General features: G+C 34.3%; 1 protein-coding gene across 1 annotated transcript; it reads left to right on the top strand.

The window, feature by feature from the left end:
* Positions 1 to 14,091: 14,091 nt before the first annotated feature.
* On the top strand, positions 14,092 to 14,691 carry LOC127096255 (uncharacterized). The gene has a single exon (XM_051034851.1). It carries the CDS (start codon positions 14,092 to 14,094, stop codon positions 14,689 to 14,691), a length of 600 nt encoding a protein of 199 aa, XP_050890808.1.
* The last annotated feature ends 10,898 nt before the right edge of the window (positions 14,692 to 25,589 follow it).

Genomic DNA, 25,589 nt, shown 5'->3' on the forward strand with positions numbered 1-25,589 from the left:
ATTTTGAATGTTGATGTTAATTGAATTAATTCTAATTTTATTATGGTTAACTGTTTGTTGAAAATGCTATGCTAATCGGTTAGTTGTTGGTGTTACAAATGCAATGTTTAATGATAGTTGGTGATTTGGGAGTTGTTAGTTTGTGGATGTATGTATATTGAGTTGTGTATGTATATGTGTATGCAATTTGATTTTCTTTATACTTGCTTGGTATGCATGATGAATTTTGAAATGCATTGCATGTTGGGGCTGTCATGACTAGGCTTGGATTTAGATGTTCAATATTGTTCAAACTTCATGTTTCCTTAGTGATTATACTTGAAGATTGAATAGGTAGTTTTTTTTCTTTTTAACTGTGAAAGTGTTGTTCATCTCACTTTCATTCTAAAGGAACAAGATTTCTCCCATAAAATGATTGAACGAACTCTAATATAGTTATAGGTATAGTTATAGGTATATTGTAATAGAAAAAGTTTGATTCTTGTAATATAAAAAATGAAAGTGATGAGGTAATTAAAGTTGGTATATTGGCGTATCGGATACGTTATTGAAGTTTATATTAACATTGGTTATGTATAGGTTTTTGAAGTTTAAAATGAATTAAAGCTTATAATTGTTAGGATATTCAAAGATACTACCTTAGTTATGTATTTTCGTCTGGATTAATTGTTTACTTTAATAAGTAGGAAAACCATGGATAAAACATGGATCTGTGCCGATCGAATGACCAAAGAGTACGAGAGTGGGGTTTTGGAATTCGTTAAGTATGATGTTCAACACGCTGAAAACCCCAGACGAATGCATTGTCCTTGCTTGCGTTGTTGTTATATTGGTAAGGTTGACGCACATGGATTGAAATCGCATTTGCTGAGGCATGGAATTGATCAAAGTTATCAGTGTTGGATATTTCATGGTGAGAAAATTAACGAGAATGTTGAATCGAGTGGAAAAAGTAATACGACCTATGCTTCATACGACAAAGACACGGAAACATACGATTGTGATCGAGTTGAAGAGATTGTAGAAGCACTGGAAGAAGATCTTCATGATTGTCCTGAAATGTTTGAGAGGATGGTAAGCGATGCAGAGAAACCGTTGTACAAAGGTTGCACTAAATTCTCAAGACTTTCTGCGGTATTAAAGTTGTACAACTTAAAGGCGGGCAATGGATGGTCGGATAAAAGTTTCACAGAGTTGTTGGCCCTTATGAGAGAAATGCTACCGGATGATAATGTTCTTCCTAATCGAACCTATGAGGCAAAAAAATGTTGTGCTCTATTGGCATGAGCTATGATAAGATACATGCTTGTCCTAACGATTGCATTTTGTTTCGTAACGAATATGCAATGTTAACTGAGTGCCCTAAATGCGGTTTGTCTCGATATAAGAAAAGATTATCTCCCGCAAAAGTCTTATGGTATTTTCCGATAATTCCGAGATTTAGGCGCATGTTTCGTAGTGAAACCGATGCAAGACATCTTACTTGGCATGCAGATGAAAGAATTATTGATGGAATGTATCGGCATCCGGCTGATTCACCACAGTGGTCGAAGATTGATAATGATTATCCTGAGTTTGGATCAGAAGCAAGAAACCTTCGATTGGCATTATCTACTGATGGAATGAACCCACATGGTCTTCAAAGTATCTCACATACCACATGGCCTGTGATTCTTATGATTTATAACCTACCTCCGTGGCTATGTATGAAGCGTAAGTACATGATGTTATCTATGTTAATCTCTGGGCCTAAACAACCAGGGAATGACATAGACGTATACTTGACACCTCTGATCGAAGATTTAAAGATTTTGTGGGAGAACGGTGTGGAGGTTTATGATGGATATAGGAAAGAAAGTTTCAATTTGAGGGCGATGTTGTTTGGCACAATTAATGATTTTCCAGCATACGGGAATCTATCTGGGTATAGCATTAAAGGTCAACGTGCGTGTCCTGTTTGTGAAGACGGAACCGATACGATTCGATTGGAACTTTGCCAGAAGAATGTGTTTCTCGGTCATCGTAGATTCTTACATTCTAAACATCACTACCGTGGGTGGAGAAAAGCATTCAATGGAGACACCGAACATCGTAGAGCTCCACCCGCATTGTCAGGTGAACAAGTTTTTGAAAAGGTGAAAGATGTGCGTACTGAGTTTGGCAAGCCTTTTGCACATAAGATTGTGAAAGGTGGGTGGAAGAAAAGGTCGATATTTTTTGAATTGCCATATTGGAAGTCTTTGTACGTGAGACATTTTCTCGATGTTATGCATATTGAAAAAAACGTATTTGAAAGTGTTATCGGTACATTACTCAATATAAAAGGCAAGTCTAAGGATGGCCTTAAAGCAAGGGAGGACATGTTAAAAATGGGAATGAGAACTGAATTAGCACCCGTGAAGAAAGGAAGACGAACATATCTACCACCTGCTGCTTTTACTTTATCTAGAAAGGAGAAAAAAAATTTGTGTAAGTCTCTGAGTGAAGTTAAGGTTCCAGAAGGATACTCATCTGATATCAGAAGACTTGTTTCTATGAAAGACCTCAAGTTGAAGAATTTGAAGACACATGATTGCCATGTTATAATGGAACATTTTCTACCGATAGGTATACGTTCTATTTTGCCAGAAAAAGTAAGAAGTGCCATAACTAAATTGTGTTTTTTCTTTAGGTCAATTTGTAGTAAGGTGATCGATCCCGAGATCTTACCAACACTACAAAAAGAGATTGTAATTACCTTGTGTGAGCTTGAAATGTATTTTCCTCCGTCTTTTTTTGACATAATGGTTCATTTAGTTGTTCATCTTGTGAAAGAGACACAGTTGTGTGGACCAGCTTATATGAGATGGATGTACCCTGCTGAACGGTATATGAAAATATTAAAAGGGTATGTGAAATCCCGAAGTCGACCAGAGGGTTGTATTGTTGAACGATACATTGTTGAAGAAGCTGTTGAGTTTTGTACTGAATATTTGTCTAACGTTCAATCGATTGGACTCCCCAGAGCTCAGATTTTCGACAAAATGGAAGGTAAAAAATTAATTGGGAATAAAATTGTGACAATATCAAGGGATGAACGGGATCAAGTTCATTTGTATGTTCTGCACAATAATAATGAGGTTGAGCCATATGTTGAAATGCACAAGGATGTACTCCGAAGGTTAAATCCGAACAGAAATGAAAATTGGATAGTTATAGAGCACAATCAAAGTTTCATACAATGGTTGAAGGATCATATTTATTTGAAGCGCTCTTCAGATCCTTCTTCGGTAACAGAAATGTTGAGATGTTTGGCATATGGTCCAAGTTTGCATGTGTTTTCTCATAGCGCATATTCAATTAATGGATACACATTTTATACCAAAGAACAAGATGATAAGAGTACTATGCAAAATCTTAAGTAGACCGCATACCGTGACGGAGTATGTTCTTCGGATCCTCATGGACAATAAAGATGCGGAGAAGTTGTTTTTTATACCGTTTAATACCGGGTTAGCATTTCATTCTAAATTCATCTATTATAATTATTTTCCAAGTTACCATCTAACATTTGCCTAATCATTACAGTGGACATTGGTTGTTGCTCGCAATCAATCCTATCCGAGAAATTGTGTATTATCTTGACTCGTTAGGAAATGATTGGACAACATACCCGGATATGAAGGTCCTAATTGACACGTAAGTGAGAATGTTCAAAATTTTTCTTAGTTTATGTGAATTGTTCTAATTGCTTCATTTTTATTTTATTAGCGTCCTACAAGCTTTTCGGGCCCGACGAGATATCCAAACCTCAAGGAGGGGCGCCAACTGCATTACATGGATTAAAGTGGCGGTATATTTTTAATTACCACATTTTTTATTATATTAGTGATAACACTTGATAAAACTTAGGATTTATAATCCATATTTTTTTTTCATGTAGTGTCCTCAACAACGTAATCAAATAGATTGCGGGTATTTCGTGTTGAGGTTTATGCGAGATACTCTTGCTTTGGGCCGATTAGTGATTCCCACCGATGTATGTATTTCTAACTTATGAGTTATTTTTATATTTACACATATCTCATATAATTAAATAGTTGGAATTAATTCAAAATATGTTATATTATTATGTAGTACTTTGAGGAATTCAAGTGTGCATTTTATACAAAGGATCAAGTGGACGAAATCAAAGAGGAGTGGTGTCAATTCATGATAGAGCTCAAAGTTTTTTCATAAATTTGTGTAATTAATGTGTACATTTGTAGTATATGTAATGACTTGTAAATGTGTACATAAATTTGTATATATTTTGATACATTTAAGGCAAAATTGGTTTGAATTGGTATATATATATATATTTGTTAGCCAAAAATTGGTAGAAAAAAGGCCAAAATGGCATGTATAAAATGTGATAACTGTCTGTCAAAATCTGGTTGAAAACAGGTAGAAATTCTGGTTTATAAACCTGGAAAAAATGTGGTTTAAAACAAAAGCTTCAAAAATTTTCGTATACATTAGACAGCGCTTTTGTAAAAAGCGCTGTCTAAGGGGGGGATTAGAAAGCGCTTTAGGCAAAAGCGCTGTCTAAGGGGGGGGGCTTAGACAGCGCTTTTTGAAAAGCGCTGTCTAAGGCCCCCCTTTAGACAGCGCTTTTGCCTAAAGCGCTGTCTAAGGTATACCTAAAAAAATTAAAATAGGGGGGGCTTAGACAGCGCTTTTTGAAAAGCGCTGTCTAAGCCCCCCCCCCCCCCCCCCCCCCCCCCCCCCCCCTTAGACAGCGCTTTGGCCAAAAGCGCTGTCTAAGGTATACCTAAAAAAATTAAAATAGGAGGGTCTTAGAAAGCGCTTTTGGCCAAAGCGCTGTCTAGGGGGGGGCTTAGACAGCGCTTTTAAGATTTAAAAAAGCGCTGTCTAAACCTTTAGCAGCGGAGGTTTAGACAGCGCTTTAAAGCGCTGTCTAAGGCTAAAAAAAGCGCTGTCTAAGGTCTTGTTTGGCGTAGTGAGGGTTTAATGAAAGAAACAATCCACATTATATTTAATAAACTCAAAATTGTTTTACCATCCGATTTTATTAGATAACCGAGGTGAAAATGTGGTATATTCGTTGGTGAAATTACAAAATCGATGGGACATGTGTTTTCGCCATTTCATAATTTAAAAAAGATCTCCCTGGGGATCGAACCCATGACATTTTCACATACTCGTCGGTTATTTTAAAACTGAGAGCTAAAGTGTGCACTTTTCACGACGACCTTCGTTATCTCACCTCTATAACCGAAGTTAAATGCATTTCGCATCCAACGTTAATTGTGTTTTTTCTAGTAGTGCACTTTAACCACGTTCAACTTCCACTTTTACCGCCACTAACCACCACTCTAACCGTCGATAATCACAAATATATCCATTTCTTATCACTAATATGACCATTAATATGGCTAACTACCATTATAACCACACTCATATCACCGTATACCATCACTCTAACCACCATCGGCTAACTACTTGAAGCATCAAAAACCACTTTTCTAACCACCGATCACCATGAGTCAATACCAATGACTACCACTTCAACCATAATTAATCAACACTCTAACATACATCCGCTAATAATCACCACTTTTAGTCGTTATTATTAAAATTGTTACTAAATAAATATATTATATATTTACAATACTTTGTAAATATAGTATGAGTTGTTTGAATTAAAATATATTTATTATCGAAATTTATTTTTATGTTTATGTTTAAAACTGTTTTTAGTGTTTGAAAATTTCTCAACTCGAAATTAAAATAGTTTGCTTGTAAAAAATTTTTTTTTTTGAAATTTAAAACTCAAAACAGAAACTTTTTATTTTAAAGGTTTTAAAACAAAAAAGTACCCCAAACAGATATTATGCTGTAAATTGCTTCATAATATCTATTATTTATATTCATTATCAGAATATTAGTATTGCAGTCATTTTGAAATATCTTAAGAGATATCTTCAATGATTAAGGAATTTATAAGATAATATATATAATAAAGTCAAATTATTTTTTATATAAACTATTTTTTGGAAAATTTGTGAAATTTTTTTTTGACCAATTTCAGAAATGTTCATGTCTCTGGATAAACAAAAAAAAAATCATCATATTCTCAAACTATTTCCAAGTTATGAATAAGTGTTTATTCATAGTAGGCTCTCTTGACTAAGTTTATTGGATAAACTCTAATTTAAATTATTTAAGTCAAACACATCCTTTTTGCCTTAAGTAGGTCAAGTATCAATTATGTTGCATACATCTCATTGTCAAAGCTGATTTAAGAGCTAATTGATATTTGAAGAAACCGCATTTCAATGTAACTTTTATCTTGCTGATTTTGACATGAAACAAAGGTTAAGAGCTTTTAGTGACATGATTTATAGGAAGAGGAGCAAGAGATACAAATGGGCCAATAGCCCAATATATATGATTTCAGGCTTAGAATGTTGGCCCAACATGATGAACAATGCCCATTAAGATTATTTTCATAATTTTATTTTACAAAAGAGATTATTTTATCCACCTCATAGAGTGCTAGTTTACTATGGTGAAAAATTAAAAATGCTCCTAAATTCTGAAAATAAATTAAAAATCTAAAATGCAAAGAACGGTATAACTCTTGAGATTAGTTACTTTTAATAATTTAGTAGCCCGGTCAAGTTGCATAGATCATGCTTTTTGAAAATATTTGCACAAAAGAAAGTAATAACATTAAGATTATTGTGATTAATTAATGATATTTATTTTTACAAATTTATTAATATTTCTTTTATAAATAGTTTAGTGGTTAGATTTATATACTTATTAATTAATGATATTTATTTTTACAAATTTATTAATATTTTTTTATTAATAGTTTAGTGGTTAGATTTATGAAAAGTTAAAAATCTCGTATTCGAAGTCATATCCTTTCACGTGTTCTTCTAGTTTTCAACTCAATTGTATTTACATAAGTTATTGTTGTGAAATGATATCCAAGAAGACAGAGTATCGATAATGTCTTGATTAACAAGAAAATCACAAAATAAAGAGAGAAAAAAATGGAAGAGAAGAGAAAGAACAAACAAAGTAGTTAAAAATTGGATTCTTGATCAATTACACATTAGGGAATAATGTTTACAATTGAATCTCAACCGCACAATTTTCTCCATTTGAGCAAGATTATCAGGGATTGATAAATAAGTGATGACTAGTAAGTTATTTGTAAGAAACCTAAACCATAGCTTTCAACTAACATACTAAACAATTAGCCCAACAGATTGGTTCAATTCAACATGCTAACTTAAACAACAAGCTAACATATTTCTGCATGCTAGAACAAACTTCAACTACGACATGCACATCTTCGACTACTGCCGAACCATGAAGCTAAGCTTGTTGAGGCTAGACTTTGATCAGAAATACCATAAATTTCCATCTTGGAACAAACTATACACTAATAAGGGAACAAACTAGCTTTCATTATGCAACTTTATCAACTGAATACAGTAGAAGAACTTGATACTTGGAAATGTCTTGGTGATCATATCAGCGACATTGTCATCAGTCAAAACCTTCAGCACCTAGACTTCTCCATGCTCGATTATTTCTCTAATGTAATAAGCCGCACATCAATGTGCTTGGTTTGCTCATGATAGGCTGAAATGTTTTTACAGATGTATGTCACTTTGACTATCACATTTAACAATGATTACTTGACCTTGAAGTTTTAGCTCCTTAGCAAAACCTTCAAGCCATAATGCTTATTTCACAACTTTAGTGAGGGTAATATACTCCTCTTTAGTGGTTGATAAAGCAACAATCTTCTAAAGTGTTGTTTTCCAACTGATTGTTGTGCCAAACATAGTGAACACATATTCAGAAATATATTTTCTGAAATCCATACAACCTGCATAATTAGAGTCAATAAATCCTTCGATTTTGACTTTGCTATCATCACCACAGGCTATACCATAAACCAGGACTTTGCTTAGAGACCATTTATGTACCTTAGAATCCACTTTAATGCTTGTTAGTGCACCTTCCCAGGATTGGACATATACCTGCTTATAATGCTCACTCTGTGCGCTATGTATGGCCTCGTACAAACCATATCATACATCAAAGAACTTATTATACTAGCATATGGAATGCTATTCATATAGGCTCTTTTAACTTTAGTATTGGGACTTTGAGTCGTGCTCAACTTAAACTGAGAATTAGTCTGTATTAGAACTAGCTTTGAATTCGACATACCAAACTTGTCGAGAATCTTCTTCAAGTGTGTCTCTTGAGATAAGCATAATCTCAACTACTTTCTATCCCTCAGAATGTCAATCCCAAGAATCCTGGAGGCAACTCCCAGATCCATCATGCCGAACTCCTTATTGAGTTCAGACATCACCTTCATAACATCCTCGACATTGTTTCTTGCTATGAGGATGTCACTGTGAGTGCAACTTCAAGTTATATGTCAAAACTAGGATACTTTAGTGTTTATGTATATTGAACAATATCCTCTGATTCTTAATGTGCATCTTAGCATTATGAAGCATAAAAATATTTTGAAAGGATTTAGAAAAGTTTTCATGCATTAAAAATAGATTTTTAGGGGGAAAACGGTCTATGTATCGACATATACGTGTTATAGGTCGACACATAGAAGAAAACTCTCAAATATTCATATTTTATCAAAAACTTTTAAAATTTATTGTTATTATTTGTGTCAGACCACAAACAGGGTAATGACAAGTAGTTTACTCAAATTGCTAAAAAATAACCTTAAGGTCACCAAAGGGACTCTAACGCCACAAGATACTCCAAAATGCCATTGAAGGCTCCCAAACTCCAAAAATTCTAAGGAATGCTCAAAAACTCGGAAAATACCAAAAATGCTCGCAAAATCAGAAAAACCCAAAATCGTCTAAAAAGTCGAGAAACACAAAATTATCGAAAAATCAGGACCAACCAAAATCGACTAAACGCCGGCTGACAACAACCGCAGCCCGCTGCTACAGCTGAGGTGCAGCGTGGCTACCCGAGAATCGCAGCCCTGAGAAAGCTCGTTCGTTGCCAACCTGGCAAGGCCGAGCCTCCAATGTTCGGTGCAGCCCGCCTCCGCGACTCCCTATCGTGTGGCCCACCCTCCGCCGCCGCAGGAGTGTGGCACGACTCCCCGACCGCTGCGACACCGTCGCTCTACTGCAACCCTACGATCACCGGTTGTCGCCTTTTCGGCACGCCCCTCGCGACCTGGCTCCGTCGCCGCTACCGACCGACACGACTCCAGCGCCGCCCACACTCGGTCGACCCCCCCTCTCGATCCGATTTTTTTAAAAAAAATTCAAAAGGTCGATTTTTCGAAAAAAATGTTCCAATTTGATGTTTTTGTCAAAAGTGATTTTCTTTGTAAAACAGCTTTAAAAAATAATTTCTTTTAATTTTAGGAAAATTACAAGAAAAAAATAGTCGACTTAGAAGAAAAAGAATGAAAAAACAATTCAGATCCAAAAATCACAACTTTGGGCAATCAAACAACCCTAACGGAGTCGTTCGAATCCTCGGGGCAAAGACCAATACATAAACAACCGAATAATAATGTAATAATATCATATAATAAGGTTATCATCTTCAACAATGAGGTATAGAGTTCTGAGGGGATTTATCCCAAAATTCCCCACAAGGGTCTACGATCAAACACAGAACAACAACAATCCAACACAAACATAATTCAATATGCAAGAAAACATTGTAGTTTATAATTCACATAAAGGAAAATTAGGGAAACGCATAACAATCTCTAAGGTTATTAATACGGGGGTAAGGAAATCTCAATATTCTGCAAGGCAGAAACCACCTAAGTGTAGATAATTCCTCCCCCTACCTCGAATTGTCGTAAGGTTGATTTCCTTGAAATTTTCTCGAACCCTTGCTCCCAAAACCTTCACATCCCAGAAACCTCTCTGCCTCTTCACTTTCTGACAAAATTGGATTCTAACCTAATTTGTCACAACTTTTAGTATTTATATGGGCTTATTTTTCAAAATTATGATTTTTGTCCAAATAAATCCAATTTTCTTTCCTTCTACCTTCTACTTTCCATTAATCACAAAATTGACAATTTCTTTTATTTAATCAATTAAATAATTATTTAATCATAGTTCTCCACTTCCTATTATTTTATTTTATTACCAAAAATTAAGTAATAATTAAAATAATATTATTTATCTGATCTCTCAACGCTTAACCCCGGTAATTAGTATATTATAAAATTACTCATACACTCCGAAAATACCACAATTTTCATATAACCACTAAATTATGCAAATAATTAAATAAAATATTTAAATAATAAGTTGGGGCGTTACATACTCTTTCATTACCCTTAGGATACTTTGCTCTCCTTTGAAAACATATCCTTTCTTGTCAAATTCACCAAGAGAAATCAAATTTCTCTTATGATCAGGTACATACATAACATCAGTCAATAGCCTTATTGAGTCATCATGGGGCTTGAATCTCACAGATCCAATTCCTGTAATCTTGCAGGCTCTATTGTTTCCCAACAACACTGATCCACCATCTTGATCACATAATTCCTCAAACATGTATTTGTTTGGAGTCATGTGTCAAGTACAACTTGAATCCATAATTAACTCCCTACTATAGTCGGTGCTTGAAACCACCGGGACATCAAATGATTCATAACCATCTTGCACAATGGTTACATTACCATTATCCTTTCCACCATGATTATACAAACATTCAGGGCATATCTGTATTGTATGACCCTCCTTCTTACAATGATAACACCTAATAACATGATCATTTCCACCATAAGAATTTTGTAGAACTTTACCTTTATTCTTCTCAAACCTATCATTTTTCTTCAAGAATTCCCCCTTAGCTAAAAAACCTTCACCGAAAGAAGATGGTTTGTACTCCTTTCGTTCGTTCAAATCCTTAGAGTATAAGGCTGATTGAACTTCTTCAAAGATCAACGAATCTTTTCCATGCAATAAAGTTTCTTTGAAATGAGCATGAGACTTAGGTAAAGCATACAACAACATCAATATTTGATCTTCATCATCAATCTTGACCTCGATATTTTAAAGATCAAGAATCAACTTGTTGAACATATCCAACTGCTCAGCCAAGACATTGTCTTCACTCATCTTGAATGAATGCAAAGCTTGCTTCAGGTAGAGATGATTGACCAAGGATTTGGTTATATACTAGCCCTCGAGTTTTCCTCATACACTCGTTGTCGTCTTCTCCTTCTAGATCTACCGAAGAACCTTATCACAAAAGCTCAATAAGATGACAATGTGGGCTTTATTGATCATCATCGTTTTGTCTTTCTCCGTTAGTGCATCATCCATATTCTCTGGTCATTTCAATGCTTCTAACAAACTCTGTTGAAGTAGTAGGATTTGCATCTTCAAGCGACACAAACCAAAATCATTCACACCGGTGAATTTCTCAATCTCATACTTTGTTGAGGACATCTTCTCCTCCACGCTCACCGCACCAATTTATTATGAAACGATGCCAAAGAAAACAGAGTATGAAAGGTTTCTTGATTAACAATAAAATCATAAAGTATGAAAGATAGAAGAGAAGAGAAAGAACAAACAAAGTGGTTAAAAATCGGATTCTTGATTCAATTACACATTAGGGAACAATGTTTACAATTGAATCTTAACCACACCACTTTCTCCACCTAAACATGATTATCAGAGATTGATGGAGAAGTGATGACTAATATGTTATTTATATGAAAACTAAACTCTACCTTTGAATTAATATACTAAACAATTTGACCAACTGACTTGTCAAATTTAACATGTTAACTTAAACAACAAGCTAACATATTTTTGCATGCAAGAACAGACTTCGACTACAGCATGCACATCTTCGACTACTGTCGAATCATAAAATTAACCTTATCGAGACTAGAATTCGATCCAAAATACCACAGTTATTAATATCATTATTATTATACAAAAGATTAAAATAAATGCTCTTCCCTGCAAATATAGAATTTTTAAATTTTATTTTATATAGTTTGTATAGTTTAGTTTGATATTTATACATATAATTAATCATTTTTATTTGTTTAATTTCTATAAATTAATTTGTATTTGAATTAATTTTTAATATATAGAATATTTATTTCTAGTCCCACACAAATATTAAAATAAATATTATAATGATAAATTTTAATATAAATTAATTTTATAAGAATTAAAATAAGTAAATAAATATAAAAAATAAAATAACATATTTAAAAGTATTAAACAAAAGTATTTGATAAAGCAAAATTAAAAAAAATAAAATAATAATAATATAATTACATGACAAAATAAATATTTAAGCCAAAAGCAACCTATCTAATTGAAATATAGATAAATAGGGATGACAATTGGCGGGATTTGGGCAGGATACTATAGTATCCATCTCCATACCCGCAATTAAAAAAAAATCTCCGTACCCGAACACATATCCGCTTAGGCCCCAAAGTTAGCACTTGTACATGTGCCCTATGGGTATGTAAGTATCCATACCCGTACCAGTTACCCGCATTCTTATTAAAAATAAATAGATCAATTATTAAATATCATATAATTTTATGTTTTAAAAAATATTAAAAAGTTTTCAAACAATTTATTATTGAAATAAACAAACACTTATATTAAATATGTAATGATTTAACATCGATATACTTTTTAAAATTGATTGACATACATTTTTATATAATAATATAAATTAAATTTTTCAAATATAAATAGAAATACATAAATATATATTATGCGAGTATGGGACGGGGTACTTACCAAGGTGCCCATACTTAAACCCCGACCCGTTTATTTTTGTGGATAATTATCTGAACTCATATCCCTATCAATTTTTATAGATTTTTATCATACTCATTTTTAGGTGATTTTGCTGATGCCTATAGATGCAAATAAATAAATAACAACTTCGATATCCCTGACTAGTTGCTACATAATAACAATATTATATCTGAAAAATAACTACTCTAAAATGAACTAGGTATGTGAATGATGATAAAAGCAAGGAAATACCGTCATATACGAATATGACTAATAATACAACTTCTAACACACATTTTTCCATTAAATTAATTATATAAATTGCATATAAATAAATTTAAATGAAAACAATAAAATAGAGTCTATTAAAAAAATATAAAAGTTGCATGTACCTATATCTTTTATATGCATGAGTAATCGCATGCAAAAACAATTAATACAATTAAATAGATAATTAATTTAATTTAAATATAAAAATATGATTAGTTCTTGTAGTTTAAATTTATAATAGTTAACTAAATTATTATTTAGTACAATTTTATGAGTGACTAATAAGTTGTCGTAGAAGATTCTAAAAATAAATATATAGTTCTAAAAATAAATACAGTATATAGCTATTGACACTTCAGGCCTATTAGGATTATTACGAAGTCTTTTTAACAATAGATTACATTATGCATTAGGTCTTATTTAAATTTTAAACAACTCTTTCTTTATTCTTAGAAAATTTTATTCTATATCTCACGCTTATTCTCCTACCCCAACAATTTTATAAATTTTTAATGTTTTTTTATTTCAGTTTAATCTATTAAGTTTTACCATTCATCTTAATCTTTTTATACAAATTAGATAATTTGACTAGAGACATATACCAGATATATTGAGTTATTAAATATCAGAACTTCTAATCATAATTTCCGATTTATATATTACACATCGGATAACATGTTACATAGTTATTCGGTTCACAAAAATTAATTAGATAATTCTTTTATATGTTTTTCGATTTACGTTTTTCTACTAATCGGATAACTTGCGCGTCTAAGTGTTTCAGTGATGTGTTTTTTACAAATCAAATTTCTTACTTCTAAGTATTCTAGTATGCTTTTTTTAATGTTTTTTTTAACATTTATATTTAACAAGTATGAATATTTCTTTGATGATATTCGATAAAAATCAAAGATGTGTATATATCACTGAGATATCATCGACTACAGAAAAATTTGCTACATGAGAAGAGGCGACAAGGTGGATTAGGGAGGTTAAAATCATGAATAAAGTGACAATTATAATAAATGGTTCAGATACCAAAACAGACAAGAGAGGAAGAAGTGACAAAGTAATATTTTGTTGTGATAAAGGTGGAAAATACAAAGAAGGAGATAGTGTAACACAAAGTGCTACTAAGAAATGTGGTTGTCCATTCAAAATTAGATCAACACCGTCAAAAGATGATTATGGTTGGAAGATTGATGTAAAATGTGGATTTCTCAACCATGGCTTACCAGATAGATTTGAAGGTCCTTCGTTTGTAGGTCGACTAAATGCTGATGAACAATTTGACAAAATGTCATGTTCCACCAAGACACGTACTATTTTTATTGCAAGAGCTAGATCCAGAGAATGTGATTCGGGGATCACGCAAATATATAAACATAAGAGTAAGATTCAGATAGACATCATGGGTCCTAGAACGGAAATGCAACATTTGTTTAAGCTGATAGAGGATTCAGATTATGTTTACTGGAATAGAAAAAAAGACGAGTTAGAAGTTGTGAGAGATATCTCCTGGGCCCATCCAGAATCAGTGAAATTGTTGAATACGTTTCCTAATGTGTTGATTATGTTTCCAAAATATGTTAGATTATAATTGTAGTGTGATTGTTATATTTTGGATTATATTGACAATTGGCTTCATGTTATGTTTTGGATTATATTGCATAAGTCTTAAAATAGTAAAGAAGTATCAAAATACATAAGTTTTAGAATAGTAAATATATTGCATAAGTTTGAAAAGACTACATAAGTCTCAACGATAATAATGCATCAATCATCATCGACCTCATTAGCCTGAGGTACTGGTCCGTCCTGAGCTACACGTAGTGCATGAAATACCTCAGCAAATTTACTGTCGTCCTCATCAGCCTCTAGATAATGTAAATAACGATGAAGCTCATGTGAAATAAATGATAACCTTGGATCTGACAGTCCTTCGTCATAGACAGGAACTAGGACTAGTCTCACCTCCCCACGACATGGTGGTACCAAATAAGGTTGTCACTCTATATACCAATCCAAGTAATCAGCATCCACATCATATGGGATGGTAGCGAAAACCATCAAACGGGTCACTTCCATCACGTTCACATGATATGCAATCCACTCGAAATCCATATAAAGTGTGTCAGAATCAGGAGGTGGGGGAGGTATGTATTGTCTATATCCAAAGTGACACATATATTTGTCAGGTAAGTATATTACAAATGTGACATACCATTTCAAGCCACCCTTGTACAAACATATATCATCAAATGAAAGGTGTTGTCTATGATCCTCAAAAAGGCGCCAAATAACATCAACGAATATCAATGCATCCAACATAGACCTAAGCTCATCAACCTTTTGTGTGCCTTTCTTGTAAACACATTTCATCGCCCTAGGAAGTGGACTACCGCTCCCAGCAATCTTAATCAATTATCTTTTGCCAACCGTGGGAAAATACTCATGAATCCAACATTGTTACACAACATTAATACTATCAACTAAAATAATTATAAATAAGTAAAGATAAGTCAAAATAAAATAAAAATAAAACATTTGTACCTAAAGAAGGAAGCATCTCTTAAATATCTGTATAGTATGACAAGTGCAACTGGCCCTCAGCTATATCTACCACATCCAGCCAAGTCCATAAATAGTGATAAATACTTTGCCTCTACAATAGTAAAGTCTTATTGGCAAAAATGGTGCAACCAACCAACAACAACATATAGGCTATAGCAGCACAGTCAAATCTACTATCAGCTCACTGATGCATAAATACATATTTCAACCAATCCAGTCTATAATAAACACCCCAACAATTACATACCTCTTCAACTTCCTCCTCCAACGAAACACTCAGCGGATCAATAACAAAAGTAATAGCATCAACATCAATGAAACCTCGTGTAGGGTTCTAGAACTCCCCTTACACGGTAAATGAAGAAGACAAGTAACATCGTATAATGTAATGGTCACCTCGCCAAACGGCATATGAAAGGACGATGTTTCTGGATGCCATCTCTCTACAAATGTTGATACTAAATTTTGATCTATCCTCGACAAACTGGTTCTCTAGAGAAAGGATAGACCAGAGTCAGACAACCATCTATCTATCAGTGGTTAGAGACTGTGTGGAACCCATCCTATCAATTTGCTATCATGTGCAATAATCTTTAATTCTTTCTTTGGGTTTCTATCCTAAAAATAATTTATAATATATGTTATAAAATATAAGTAACTAAAATTAAAAATAATTCAACATAAAATGATAGAGATTAACTTATCTTGCCGAACCATAAATGATTAGCAACATGATCTTGATACCTCACCAGAAGAGACATATTGTATAGCCTCGCCGGGGAACTGTGGTTGCTGTGGACGAGGCTCAGGTGCGATTATCTGATGTTCCTCTCCATCCATCGTTTGTCGGGGTTGTCGTCATTCACCTCTTTGTGGAATAATCTCCATGTTCCAGCCTATCATGCGCGTCACTAAAGATAACAAAAAATTAATGAAAATTGAAAAAATAACCAAATAACCTTGGCCCTAGTTCTCCGGTGTAAAATAAGAACCGGATAACCTTGGCCCAAGTTTTCTAGTAGAAAATATTAAGAACCAAATAACATGGTTTCGAGTTATCCGGTTAGCATTAAAATAAACCAGAGTACCACATGCCAAGTTATCTGGTGTGTGGCATTTTTCCTATTCAAACCAAAAAACTTACTCGTAAGATTTCTGGTGTGAAAAAATAGTGAACCAAATATCTTTGCTATGTCTTCTCCGGTAGATTGTTGAATCAGATATGTTTGGTTTGCGTTTTTCGATTTGCAACTGCTCTCGCTTTCTCTAAAATGAAATGAGGAAAAAATGAATTTTTTTGAAGTCTATGTATTTATACATGGGTGTCGTACCTCAATTTTTGACCACCTCATCTTTCTATCTGTCAAAGCATATCAGTTATCTGGTCAACCCCAAAGACCAGAAAAGTCATAGGAGGGTCATTTTGACTTTTCTCACCCTAGTTCCATTTTGGACAATTGACATTAATCAGTTAGATAGCCGGGTTATTTGGTTACTAAATTTATGTTTAAATGGAATTAAGACTAATTGGATTTGTATTAGTTTTAGTAAAATCATTAGCTCAAGATCAAATTATGGGATTAATATTAATAAGGTAATTAGAGCTTATTAATTAAGTTTAAGTTAATATGTCAAGTTAGTTAACTCATGCCCTTTAACTATTTAGTTTTATTTATCGTTTATGATTTAGTTAATTAATCTTTTACAAAAATTTATTTAGTTCATAGATAATTTTTATGTTTTTATTTTATTTGGAGTCAGGTCCCGATAGTGTTTCTTGCTGGGTTTGACAGCCCAATCTGACTTCACATGGGCCAATGGGTTAACCCAAGGGTAAACTGGGTCAAACCCAGGACCCAACCATTGAACCGGGTCATTACCCAAACCCCTATTCATCTTCTTCCCCGACCCATAAACCCTAACAGGTGCCAAACTGATTCCCCAAACAGATCCAAAATTACAATTTTAAACTAATCCAAAATTTCCATTTTTATTCATATAAAGTTGAATCACGAATTACAAATTGAATTCGGACTGGATACATCACAAATTTCAGTTACAATTCAACCCTAAATTTATTTCTAACATAAAATCAATCTAAATCAAATACATTTCAAATTAAATATGAATTTCCTAAATCGATTAATCTAATTACAATCAAATCCTAAAAATTCCTAAACTAATCAATCAAATTAAAGTCCTAAAACTTAAACTAATTTATAAATACTGAGAAATCTGAGAGAAGAGAGGACAAGTAAAAACCCTAAGGAAAATAGTTCTGCTACTGCAAATTCGATCCTTTCAATAAAGCTTGAATTAAAGTAGGATTAGGGTTTCACATTGAAACCCTAATTTCTCTAAGCTTAGCCTCTATCACGATCCAGAAGGACCTCGCATCAAACAAAGAAAAAGAAGAAGTTAGAGAGGAGAAAGAAAACAACAGTAGAATTAAAGGTGATCGGGAAGAATTATTTTACCTTTTTACCAGGGAATTTCTCCTCCTAGATGGTTGGTCTCTGAACTTCCATTAAATTTAAATTTATCGTTGTTTTATTTCCAATTGTTGTTCTGGATTGTTATCACTGTTAATGTTGATTTTAGGGTAATTAAAAGGGATTAGGGTTAGAAAATTTTGGGGTTAATTTTGAAAGATTGAGGGTTTGATTTTTGGGAAAGGTCGATCTATGGATCAACCAAAGATTAAGGTTTGATTTGGGAAGAGTTTGGTGTTTCTGGAAATTTTTCGGGTTAGGGTTCTTATATACGTGTAAGGTTCATGTGATGAACCCTAAGGTTCATCTGGGAAAAGGTTAGGGTTCTTCGTAGACCCTTAGGGTTCATATGGGTTCATCCAAACCCAGTTAGGGTTCATAGGGTTTTAGGCGATCAGAGAATTTTTTGTTGAATGCATGAAGATTCTGGTTGAAGTTCAATCGGAATCTGGGTGGGGACGGTGATGATCGGAGGCCAAGCAGGGTGGTCGGGGTTTGGGGAACGGAGAGGAAGAGCAGAGAGTAGAGAGAGAGCAAATACTAAGAGAGACAAAAAGGTTTGAAATTCAAAGAGAAATCCAATTTTATACCCCCTTAGGGACGTTGCGAATCAACGACATGTGGGAGCTTCCAAGCCTTTCGGATGTTCATACTTTGATTTGGTCCAGTACGTGCGTGCTCACCCTTTATTTTGTACGCCCTCGCTTATCATCTCCTAATTAGTTGAACCCTTGATGGTTAACTGATTGAATGACCTATGACAGATCTCCATTTCTCTTAGTCACTCCATTCAACGTCCCTAGTTGAGAGTCAACTGTTAACTCTCCTGGATTGAACCTGACACATGGGCTTCAGAAAGCAATGGACTTTCCAGCCCTTGCTAATTGCACTCCCATTTTCAAGCCCACTACTAGTTTTAATTCAAAATACACTCATTGTTTCTTATAATTATTTTAGTTAATTAATTACCTAATTAACTATTAATTAGGATTTATAAACTTATTTAATGTTGGGGATTAATTCAATTAAAATAATAATTAGGTTTTTCGGATTTTAACTTATTTATTCATAATAATAATTATTTTGAAGATTTAGTTCAGTTAATTGTAATAGTCATATTTAATTAATTAGGGGTTATATTATTTATATTATGGTTAATAAAATCAAGCGACACATGGGATAAAATCAAGGATAATTTCTAGGGTTTTAAGGGATGGAAAGATGGAAAAAAAATCAAGATAAGGGATATATCTTAGTACATCTTATTTAATTTATTTTTCCTAATTAAATTAAATCACATGTACAAATTAAATCGGGATAAGGATATGGGATACAATATGAGATAAAACTCTAAAGTTTTTTAGGGTTAAATCGGAGATAAAATAGGGATAAAGGGTTATATCTAATACCTAATTATGACCTATAATTTATTTTCTTAAATAAATAAAATACTATTTTTTGCAAGTAATAAAGGGATAAAAACAAATTCAACACACTTCAAATTGTAAGACCTCTACCCTAGTGTATTGGGGGATTTTTTAATATTGAATATTTCTCCGCCCCCGATGCGTGCGAATTTTTAAGGGATAAAAACAACTAACCAACCAACATTTTTTTAAGAAGAACTACGGTACTCTAATCCTTCGCCTAATGCGAAGGTACGTAGGTACATAGTTGTAAACTCTAGCAAGTACGATTATAAAAAAAATCTCTTTGGGACTCTCATCTGTTTAAATATAATATTTTCTGTAAATATAGTAAATAATTAATAACTGATCGATGATCAAGCAAACATATGCAAACACGCACTAGCCCTAGAATTGAAGAAGGATCTTATTGAGTACAATGGTGGTAAGGAGTGCCCAACACCTTCCCCTTACTTAACTGACTCCCGAACCTAGCATTTTACCCTTAGTTTATAGGTTTTATCATTATTTACTTGTTCCTTATGAGCGAATAAAGGATGACGGCGACTCTGTCATTTTTCCAGCCGTGACAGCTGTAGCGGTGTATTCGTCGCTATATGATCTATCGATTAAATCATAAGCAAGAGATACATTGAAATTTCGAGTCGCCACCGCACTTTTATTTATCCAAAGGACTGGCTAAAAAGCGAACAAAAGCCTAAGAAGTTTTACACGTAGAAAACTAATAAAAAGATCAGAGATTCTGGGTAAGGGGTAAATTACGCAATGGGAAGGTGTTAGGCACCCACTACGTCCTAGGTACTCCTAGGGAGCCCTTTTCACACTTGTTGTATTAAATTGTTATTTGTTATGACATAAAGATTGTGCAAACATGATTGGGATGATGAGAAAAGAATGTACATTTTTTATTGGGTTATTGGGTTTGAACGGATGAACCCGCTGCCTACGTACCTTCCATCAAAGGTAAGGATCAAAACGCCGTAGTTCGGCTAAAAGATTTCCAAAAGTTGGTGGATTCAGTTTTAAACACAAGCACTGAGGCTTTTCATTATCAATGGGAGAAAACTCGACCAAAAAACAACATCCACCATGCGAGGATAGCTTCGACGTACTAGAGGGGTTAGCCCTGTTTTCAGTACGGAAGTCTTACTGTCGACTCACTAAGGATAGGCAAGATTTACATCAACCACAATGATAATTGAAACCTATGGCTAATGCATGAAAAGATTATCAATGGACAAAGCCAAAACAAGTGAATGAGTGAAGTTAATTGATTGTGATTATGAAAATGAAGTCAAAGTATGATTAAGATTGATTCAAAAGAAGTGTTATGAAAATGGAGTTTGAAAAAAAGTCAAGGACTTGGGGTCCAGGTTTTTAGTTTGAAAAACATGAAGATGTTTGCACAATATCTATGTCAAGTTTGAAATCAAAGTGTGAAAAGGTTTAGGACACAATGAATGAATGGATGAAGATGGATCGTAAAACTTCTTAGAAGGTTCACTTCTTGAAATCATATAGCAGATGATTCAAGTGTGTCCTTTGGAATAGCAATGGATAATAACAAACAAACAAAGAAAGCCAACAAAGGCGGATATCGGATGCCAATCACTGGGCTTATACCAATCTCCTAAAATAAAACTGGATATCAGATGCCACTCAATGGTCTTACACTAATCTCCTCAAAAGAAAACAAAGATGAAACATGGAAATTAACTGCCAATCTGTCTGGACTTAGGTTAACTCCACAGATGCTCATAGGAAAACCAATGCCACATTGCAGGGACTTACAGTGGATCCTCACATACAAGAACAAAAGCAACAATATGGTCATAGGAATGCAAATGCCAACTTGCTGGGACTTACAGTTGCAACCTCACATAAACAGAGAAAGCAAAACATGGATGTCAGATGCCAATCTGTCTGGACTTACTCTAACATACACAGTATGATCCTAGGAAAACAAATGCCAACTTGCAGGGACTTACAGTTGTATCCTCACATACAAACAAACAAAACAACATGTGATCATAGGAGAGCAAATGCCAGCTTGCAGGGACTTACAGTTGCTTCCTCACATACAATCAAGTAAATGCATCAGGCAAAGATAAGATGAGTGGCCAAGGTGATGGTCTTATACTCACTTCCATATCATAGGAGCAATGGCCAATGGATGGTCTTACAATTGTCCTCAATGGGTAAACAGCAATGATAATGTCACAAAGACAAATGAGATGATTATGCATTGATGAGCAATTAATGATGATGAGTGCACAAAGCATGAAAGCAAACATGTGTATATGAAGCAATCAATCAATCAATCAATATCAAACAGCACACTCTATAGCCAAACAAGGAGGCTCACACAAGAGGGTTAGGCACTGAGGCCAACTGGAATAGGGTCAAAGAGTTGCTCTTAACCTTGCCATTGAGAGGCTAAGGTGAAGCAGATGAAAGGAGATGAGGGGTGTGCCTCATTGCTCTTATCCCTGATTAGGGAGAGCATATCAGAAAGTGTGGGAGCTCAGAAAGATGGAGCTCTTTCCACATTATTGACTCTATAGATCTTGGGTATTTATCTCAATGCTTCAACCATGTAATGGGAGCAAGGAGAGGACTCACTGAATAGTAGGGGATAGGCTACTTATCCCTTTGATCTACCAATTGCCTTACTTGAAGGACTTTTCCTGCTTGGGACAATTTTAAACACACACAAGCATTGCCTCTTAAGGAGGACTTCAGACAGTTTGCCCGGTCAAATAACAGACCGGGTCTCCAGACTACATGAAGAAGAAGTAATTATACCTCAAAGCAAATGCTAAATAGCAAAGCAAGCAAGTTCAAAGAACTTAAGCAACTAAAGTACCTGAAAAAGTCAAACCAATTAGTAAACAGTTCAACAATTTAAATCAAAAGGAATGGATAAACAGTCCACACAGAGGGAGCAATGTGCAAAGCACAAGACTCAAGTCACATGAGTCAACCTACAAAACAAAGGTTAGCACATGATATATATAATCCAACTCAATCAAATTTGAATGATCTTTGAGGCATTGGTGCTTAACCTGAAACATTAACTCAATTGTAAGTTCAAAAGACCACTAGGACTAGCCTAGGGTCAAAGATGAAAGAAAAGGTCAAAACAGAAAAGAAAAGTCAACCCAATTCATGTTCAAACATTTAAGAAGCAATCTCAATTGGATTCACAATCAAATCATGCATCATTGTCATTTCATACACAAAAGAATGCAAAGCATGGCAAAGGAAAGCATATAGAAGTCAACAGCAAGACTTCATTCAAAAGTCAACCCAAACAATCCCAAAAATTATCAAATAAATCACATTCAATCCTAACATCTAGCATGGTAAGCATGTCAAATTTCATTGCATTTGGATGAGAGGAAAGCAGTCAATTAAAATCAAGAAGTCAAACCAAATTCAAGCATGCACAATGAAGGTCAACAAACATGGGTCAACTTCAAAAAATCATATCAAATTGAAAACAGATGAGAAATGGATGGGATCAACACCAATGCAAAGCTCAAGATGTCTAGTATGCACATATGAAATTTCATGATCATACAATAAGATATGAGAATTTCCCACAGGATTTGGCAACATGTATCACATAAAGTCAACAATTGACTAGGCAGGGAAGAAAATTCACAAACAAATTGGAAATTGCACAATTAATTCCAGGAAAATTCATACATCAACTAGACATATAAGAGAACATTCATGCAAAATTTGGGATCATTTGGATGCTAGGAAGTATGTGAACAAAAATCATGAATTAGCATAACATTGGTGTGACACAAATTGTCACACCCTACTTCAAAAATTCATAACTCACACATCACAAATGATAAATGCACAAACTCTACATCAAAATGAGCATGAATGAGTGTAGATTCACCACAAAAAATTTCAGAACCATTGGATGCATCACCATCATTTCACAAGGGTTTTGGCAAAAGGTGTCAAATGAGCATACATGTTAAGAACCCTAAAGCCAATTAAAATCCAGCCAATCAAAAATTCAATAAAAATCACAACAAAATAGTAGACATTCTCATGAACTTGATGGAAAAAATTTCGTGATTTTTGGAGTTGAAACGAGTGAAATATGAATTGTTGAAGTTGAGTGATAAATTGGATGAAACATGATCAAATGACATGGTTTAATGGTCAAACATGTTGACTGGATGGCAATTTTGTAAATAAGCGCTTCATTAAACCAAACTCTGCGTTTTGGCAAGGAGAATGGAATGTTCTCATTGGCTGTTGCCAATGGAACAGTAAATTGGCCAATGGAGGTTCAAGTTCTGGGTTCAACATAAACCCTAGGGTTTTAGCAACAGCCATGGCATTTTCAAGCATCGATCATGAATAACAACAACACCCAGCATCGACAATTAATCATGGCAAGGAAGTACTATCATTATGCAACATCAAATGACAACAAGACAAGCATAAGTTCTTGCAAATTTTCTGGGCAGGACAAGGGGTTTAACAGCAGCAATGTTCATGGTATCACCAACATCAAAACAACATTCGACCAGCATCATGGCAATGAAATACATCATGCAGTCACCAGCAGCAATAGTGTTCAACACATATGTATGTATGCAACAGGATTTCTGGAAAATATGATGGGGTTCATGAACAGCAGGGCAACAACTTCATCACCTTCATGAGCTCGAAAATTCCAAATGCCCAGAAACAAGAAATGAGTACAGCAATGTGATCCTCATGCATCATACATACATAATCCATTATTCATTTTCATCAAAGCACATAAACAAACAAGATTCGTGCAAAAACACACATGAATACTAAACTTCAGATCAGCATATCTCCAAGAATACACAACCATTTCAAGCAAACTAAGGTTTATTAGAATTAGCATAAAGTGAACTATCATAAGCATGGCATTATTTTAGGAAACAAAAGATTCGAGGAACTGACCAAATCTGCAGGGCAGGGTTGATTCAAGTGTTTTTGCTCTTGGATGCTTGAAACAGACGTTCCCTAGGCTTTGAAATGATGGACTCTTGAAGCTAGTTAGCTCAATGATGCTTGAGAACTTCCAAACCACGATTTGCCATTGTAAGAGCTTGAAGAAAAACAGAGCAAAACCCTCACTACAGTTGAGGTTTGGTGCTTGAGAAAGGTTCCAAATGTTGTCCAAGTGATGAAGGATCAAAAGCTTGCTCGAGTGTTTTAAGGGTTTGCTCAGAAATTCTATTTTGGCCAAAGTGCAAAATGAGAGAGTGAGAGGTTTTCTGGTTGGTAGGCTGTGATTCTCTAGGGTTGGAATGAGCAGAAATGAAGCTCTTATACCTCTGTTTTACATTAGCTTAACAGATGCTAATCATGTTTTTGCTAAATGAAGTGAAAATGGCCATTTGCTAATTTTTGCACAAGTGGAAATGGAGGTGTAAATCATGCACGATTTGGGCTTGATACAGGCTGCACATGACCATCCAATTGCTGTTTTACAAATGTTCATGAATTGCTAATCATTGCTTACTTATTTCAAATCATTTGCCAAAATTGCCAAGTGTGCACCTTTGGTCAAAATAGTAGTATGATGATAGCATGAGCATGATTTTAGGCTTGGAGCAAATTGCAAATACCATATGAAACAAATCCCAATTGGCCAAATGGTGTGAAAAGTCTTAATTCAAAAAGTCAATGGTTGGTCAAACTTGAAATGAATAAAGTCAAGGCCAAAAATGCCATTTTGATTGGCAAGGTTTTGGTGAATGAAATTTATATTTTTGGAAAGAGGAGGAAAAATGTGGTTTGTAGGAAAAAACCCCACCAAATTTGGCCTTATGGTTCATGAGATATGGCTTGTTGAAGTTCACAAATTTGTGAAATTGAATTGATCATATCTTGACAACCACACATGGGATTTGGGAATTCTTGGACTTTTTGAAAATGGGGGAACAAGATCTTCAACTTTCATGTTGGGCAAAAATTCATTTGAAGCTTGTATC

This window comes from Lathyrus oleraceus, chromosome 1 (assembly GCF_024323335.1).
Source record: "Lathyrus oleraceus cultivar Zhongwan6 chromosome 1, CAAS_Psat_ZW6_1.0, whole genome shotgun sequence".
NCBI lineage: Eukaryota > Viridiplantae > Streptophyta > Magnoliopsida > Fabales > Fabaceae > Lathyrus > Lathyrus oleraceus.